The sequence below is a fragment of the Haliotis asinina genome, chromosome 11, assembly GCF_037392515.1.
Source record: "Haliotis asinina isolate JCU_RB_2024 chromosome 11, JCU_Hal_asi_v2, whole genome shotgun sequence".
Lineage (NCBI taxonomy): Eukaryota > Metazoa > Mollusca > Gastropoda > Lepetellida > Haliotidae > Haliotis > Haliotis asinina.
Genome location: NC_090290.1, coordinates 647,498 through 653,497, shown reverse-complemented (window position 1 = coordinate 653,497; position 6,000 = coordinate 647,498). Strand labels below are relative to the sequence as shown.

Below are 6,000 nucleotides of genomic sequence, written 5' to 3'. Positions count from 1 at the left end.
AAAGTTCTCAAGTCGGCCCGCCATACAAAGTACTGCCTTCTGGGCCCTTCGTTATAAATCCAATCGTGCCATGAGATCCTTTGTTCCCGAGAGTTTTCATCTTTTAACCTCATCTTAATTCCTAACGTTTGTCTTACCGTGTTAGCGTATTATATGTGTGTTATTCATTGCATGGAAATAATTTCATCATGTTATCAATGTTTAAGCTTTATCCTTTAAACAAGAATTCCCTCACAGGTAAAGTATAGTCATTGTCAAACATATTGCTTTGAAACTTCAAGTTAGTTAAAATAATGAAATTCTCTAAATGTGTCTTAAAGCGCACGTAAAATCTCCGAAACAAACCAGGAAGATGATCATAGAAAAAGCCCAGCTGGAGATATAACAGCTGTTATGTAAACAAATGTTCGACTTTTAGTATTCCATGCACTTTGAATAAAATAGTCAATGCGATTTTCTTTCCTAACGGAATCATAGTTCAGGCGAAAATCGATTCTACGTTTTATTCACCCTTAGTACGGTTTCCGCTTCCGCTGAGATTCCGACTAAACATGGCGGCTGACGTTCTGTGGGAAGATAGAGATGTTCGATTTGACATCAATCCTAGGTACAGTCATGCCATGTATAGCATTATACGAGAGCTCAAAAGAATGCCTACACCTATTTCTTTTCAGTGATATAACTGACTTCTAAAATCAGTTCTCGGGCTTCTTCTTGTTTGGTGAATATTTTGGTAACTAACGCAAACACAGTTTGTCACTGTCAGTTTGGCATTCCGTGGAGAACATTTGTCCAAAAACTTTTTCTCAGAATTTTTAAGGATCTAGCAGGGGGGTGCCCAAGGGCTAAGGATACAACAGCACGCTCATTAGCAAGCGCTCAGCAGTCCCCAGGTAGCGCGCCCGGTAAACATATTTTTACCCTACTCTTTTTACGTGATTATTTCCACCTTCCCCGATGTAACGTTCCAACTCTGAAATATGTTCATTGTTAATAAAGTTAATGTTTTGGGACGGGGGTGGCCGAGAGCCACGATCTCGGCTAGGATTATATATGAACATTAATTATTTGTAATGTGTTTGCTAATTCATCTCATGAACCAAGCTCAGTTTTAAGCTGTCATATTTTTAAGTCCCTTATATACATTATTAACTATTATTATATGTATTGATGCATTCCCGATACATCGTTATTGTAACTTATGTAAGTTTTGGTCTCTATGCTATTTACATTGCATAACGTTGTCACCTGTTCTCTTTCTAGTCAAATGCGAATGCGACCAGGAGAGAAACTTATTGACAGACTTGATGCAGTGGAAGACACAAAAGGAAACAATGGCGAGAGGGGTAAGAGCCGAAATATTTCAAGGAGCCATTCTTGTTGTAAGAGGCAGCTTGTGTGATCAAGTGGTCGACATCACTGACACAGATAACACGTCATCATACCACAATTGCATTGATCATCGCTTATGATGTGAGTCAGTGGATAGTCTGGCCTGGACTTAATTATTTACAAATCGTTGCCATATATCTGGGATACTGCTGATTGAAACTTGATTATACAGCAAGGAAATAATCAAATTTAAAGCCAGAATGCCAAAGACTAAAATTGAAATCATCATATATTGTGAGATAAATACATCAAACCTGAAGAAAATTATTCACCATTTGTGTACTCCGTATGGTATTATCAGTTTAGATTATGACAAAGGAGACAGGGAGTAGTGACGCCATGACTTTAAGATTGAAGCAGTCAGTGTACCACCAGCCACCGTATCAGTCGTATGCATATTTCCTTCCATTTTCCAAGTACACTGTTATGATGATAACCTTGACTTTCACCGGGCTGGTTATGTGTCAAATGATAGAGATTGTTGTTCATGCAGTCAGCCTTTGGCTAGCGTAGGTTCGACCTATTCGTTACAGTCTGACATGGAGTGGCTGAAAGGCTGTGACTGAACTATGAGCGAGTGAGTATTGTTTATGCTGCTTTTAGCAGTATTCCAGCAATATCACTGTGGGGGACACCGGAAATGGACTTCACACATCCAACCCATGTCTGCAGTGTGACAAGTTAATGCTTTACACACTGAGCTACCCCACCATCTCTGACTGTAGTATGAAACAAAATCCATTCACTTTACAATATTTTGGGGATTATACCTTCTCAGTAAAGCACAGAGTTAAAGTCCCATCCAGGATATGAACACACACTCGCATACAGAAGAAGCGATGTAACAAGATACATTACTCTGTTTTATTTCAGATCAGATGGGAAGAACTTAATGTAGCTGATGTTTGGCTTTACATTGTGTAAGTTACTGTAACACAGCAGTACACTCAGTCAAACAGTTGAAAATGCTATCAATTATATCCTGTTTCTTTTCAGGTCGATTGCTGGTGTCTAACCTGCGTATTATCTGGCATTCCATGTCCGTCCCAAGAGTCAACCTGTGTAGGTAGCAACACTCAAACAAGTCAGTCAGAGTTTGTCAAAGACAGTATTCACGTATTTCTACCATTTCTGTTGTCATCTTTCAGTCGCACGAGTTAATAATGTGGTTCAAACAGACCATTGTCATGTGGCTGGACTGGTGCTGAGTCTTGCATTAAACAAACAGCATATTCAAATGTAGATATACATAACTGATTAGCACCAGGTATTCAATAGTAATTTTTGATGACATTATTCTGTTTTAGCAATTGGTTTCAACTGTGTCATCAACATATCATCCAAACAAGCACAGTCAGTAAGTTGCATTCATGTTTTCACACTTTTTTTGTTGATGGGTTAACAGGAATATAAATATCCTAACAGAACTGCATGTCTGCTTTACACTCAGATTGCTACAAACAACATCAGAAACAGTCTTTTTTTCTTTTTTTAAAAAAATGTTTTGGTTCTTTTTTTTTTGTGTGTGTGTATGTGTGTGAAATAGCGAGAGACAGTAAATGAACAGCACATTAATAGTGTTTGTACAATATTCAGTGACACAATGTTATATTGCCCATGTATGATATCTCCAGTTATCAATGTTTCTAACCAGCTGATATATATGAGAACCTTCATTGTGTTAATGATAATATTCTTTTGCAACAACAGTCTGTTCTCCATTAATTATGACAAGTACCCTTGATTGTGATTTAGATAATATTCTTCTGGAACAATAGTCTGTTCTCCAGTAATTATGAGATTCAGCTTGACAGTGAATCCCAGTGTCTCAGAGTAAACTATCTGACTTACACTATGCAGCCCGTGTGTTTATTCACCAAAACTAGGACTCAAGACGACCCCCACAATTACTATTGTTCAAGGCTCCTCCTTACTTACAGTTATAACAAAGTTGCACAGTCACTAGTGATTATTTTAGACCTGAGATAGTTTTGAAAGATACAGGAAGTAGGATATTCCGCCATTTGAAAGACTTGGAAAGTATGATATTCTACAATAGCAGATGATTAGATCAAACGGAACTTACAATCTATAGCAGACAGATATAATTTTGACTTAGGTTTAAGTCAGTCCAGCTTCCTGTAAACTGATAGTCAGTGACATGCACTGTACAGTATGATGATATTCATTACAGGTATTGTGTGTTATGCATTTGGTGCAGTTAAATATATTGGACATCCCTCAAGATGTACTTCTGCATATTGAATGCACATTTTGGTATTGCATAAAACCTAACTACTCTTGTGACAGCCATTTCTTCTGCAGTGATGTTGTTAACTGACTGTGACATATTAACAGCTCGTTTTACCTCACACATTAATGTGATTTTCAGATTGGCTGAGCACTCTTCTGTCAGTTTCAATGTACCCACTTACAAGCGAGTTACATTTCTTATGTCATCTACTGAGAATGCCAGGCTGTGGGAATTCATTTGGTACTTCATGTTAGTAATTGTTTGTCTCGAATAATTGGGTCACCTATGACATACAGAAATTACTGATGTTTTGCAAATGCAAATCGGAAGACAGGAGATCAATCTAAATTTATTTTTGATATCATCCACGTCATTAGATAGATTCCACGTCATTTGAAAACCTATTATTCACTAATTGCCAAACTCTTTTACTGCTTATTTTCATGGGAGATGGGCACAGTAGGTGAGCAGTGCCAGCTAGTATTTCATATAGGTTGGAGGTGCCTGGATCAAGCCTACCTGTGACAGGGTGCAAATACCTTGGAGTCAATTTCATGTGCAGACTCTTTCAGTATAGTTGCAGTCCTAGTGTACAGTAAACAACCCTGTGCACTAAAAAGAACCCACACATCCATTGGTTGAAGACCAGATACCTAGATACCTAGTTGGGGGTACAACAACATGTAGTAAACTTGGACAACGTACTGTGACTATGTGTCCGGGGGACTGTCCCAGTCCACCCAGCCATTAATGGGAATCTCATAAGGGTGGGAAAGACACATTAGCTTGGTGCGCCTTGCAGGGATTGGGATAGGCAGGGGTCATAGGCCATTTTGCGCATTTAATTTAGAATATAAAATTTTGGCCCATTAAAATTTTGATGTTTACTATTGATGTATGGGCAGTGGCCCATTCTAAATATGTAATAATCCTGAAAATGTCCCAGTTCTTTATACCAATCCCTGGCTTAGTAGACTACAAGAGTTGTATGATCCCAAGGGATTTGAGATTGAAACTGAAAATATGATGTGGCATTGTGATGGTCATGCAGTGATTGTTGGAAAAAAAAGCGCCTTTGAGCAGTTGAACTATTGAACTTTTAACTGGATGTCACTGCTATACAAATGTTGGTAAACCAAGCTTTATATGAAGTTTCAGAGTGATGTAATTTATTGTAAACAATTATAGGTCAATGCCTTTAAATCTTTTGGCCCAGGCATCAGAAATATAAGGTCAGTGAACATACTGCTCAGATTTAGCCAAAGTACACCATGTATCTTTTTTCAACACGCTCAAGACAGTTTCAGATGCTGTTTTGTAGGTTGAAAAAGACTGTGTTAATGTTATAATTTCCTCTGAATATTCTGGTAGCCTAGAACATATACAAGTTGTGTGAGATAAGGTCAGTTTTCATGAGTTTATCCTTTCCTTTCAGAAACTTCGTGGCACGACAGAGGCATTGTTTGTCTTAACAAAAGCTGGTGCAACACGATTTGAATTCATTTTTACAAACTTGGTAAGTGTGATTTTTGTTTATCTTTTGTTGATGATATCTAAATAATTGGTCATAATAATTTTATTTTCTCTGGCCCAGACTGTTTAGACTGCCATCTTGCAGGTGGAGCCTTGCTGAGTTCAGGTGTTAGACAGTGGCTGACTAGAGCAGTTGTTATGTTTGTACATCCATGTTTGAATTGTGTCTTAATCAGCAGTCATCATGGTCATGTTTGCTGATTTGGTTGACACTTATTGCTGAGTGAAAACTAAACTCAATCACCCACGTACCTTGTGATGTGCAGACCAGTGAAGACCTATGCTTATTGTTTGAGGTGAGAAACATGATTGGGTGGTCAGACTCGCTGACTTGTTTGAGACATGCAAGTTTACACAGATTGATGTTCATGTTGTTGATCACTGGATTGTCTGGCCCAGACTGCCACCATATAGCTGGAATATGCCTGTGTGCGACCCAAAACTAAATTCAGTCAGTTACTTATTCACAGATTAAAGTATTGGTAGGTCTCATCCTTACGGGAGTGATATGAGAGCTTTTGGTCAAGGTGTTCACTTGTCACACCAAAGACACCTAATTTTCCTGGGATATTGCTAACTGTGGCACATGACCATACTCACTCACCCTTACAAACAAAAGAATTCGTCATCTTACATAACATGTCATGTGGAAAATGTGATGAAATAGCAAAACACATTGAGTCAGAGGGCTCAGAATGTCTCCAGCATGAGCTTTATGTATTAGCAGGTCTTAAGGCAACCACAATGTTGAATTGAAAAGTCAACAGTTATGAGTACTTAGGGTACTCAGATTTGTTGTGATGTGGTGACTGTTAGGAAGG

The 6,000-nt window shown here is 38.3% G+C and overlaps 1 protein-coding gene across 2 annotated transcripts in view; it reads left to right on the top strand.

The window, feature by feature from the left end:
* The first annotated feature begins 524 nt into the window (after positions 1-524).
* LOC137255700 (Bardet-Biedl syndrome 5 protein homolog) overlaps positions 525-6,000 on the top strand; it is a 30,453-nt gene continuing 24,977 nt past the window's right edge. Inside the window, exons 1-5 of one of the 2 annotated variants that reach the window (XM_067793190.1) lie at positions 525-607; positions 1,264-1,346; positions 2,389-2,454; positions 2,700-2,749; positions 5,082-5,162. In XM_067793190.1, coding sequence (XP_067649291.1) covers positions 552-607; positions 1,264-1,346; positions 2,389-2,454; positions 2,700-2,749; positions 5,082-5,162 — 336 coding nt within the window. In that variant the 5' untranslated portion in view covers positions 525-551. The remainder of the gene's footprint in view (positions 608-1,263; positions 1,347-2,388; positions 2,455-2,699; positions 2,750-5,081; positions 5,163-6,000) is intronic. The other variant, XR_010954529.1, reaches the window with a different exon arrangement.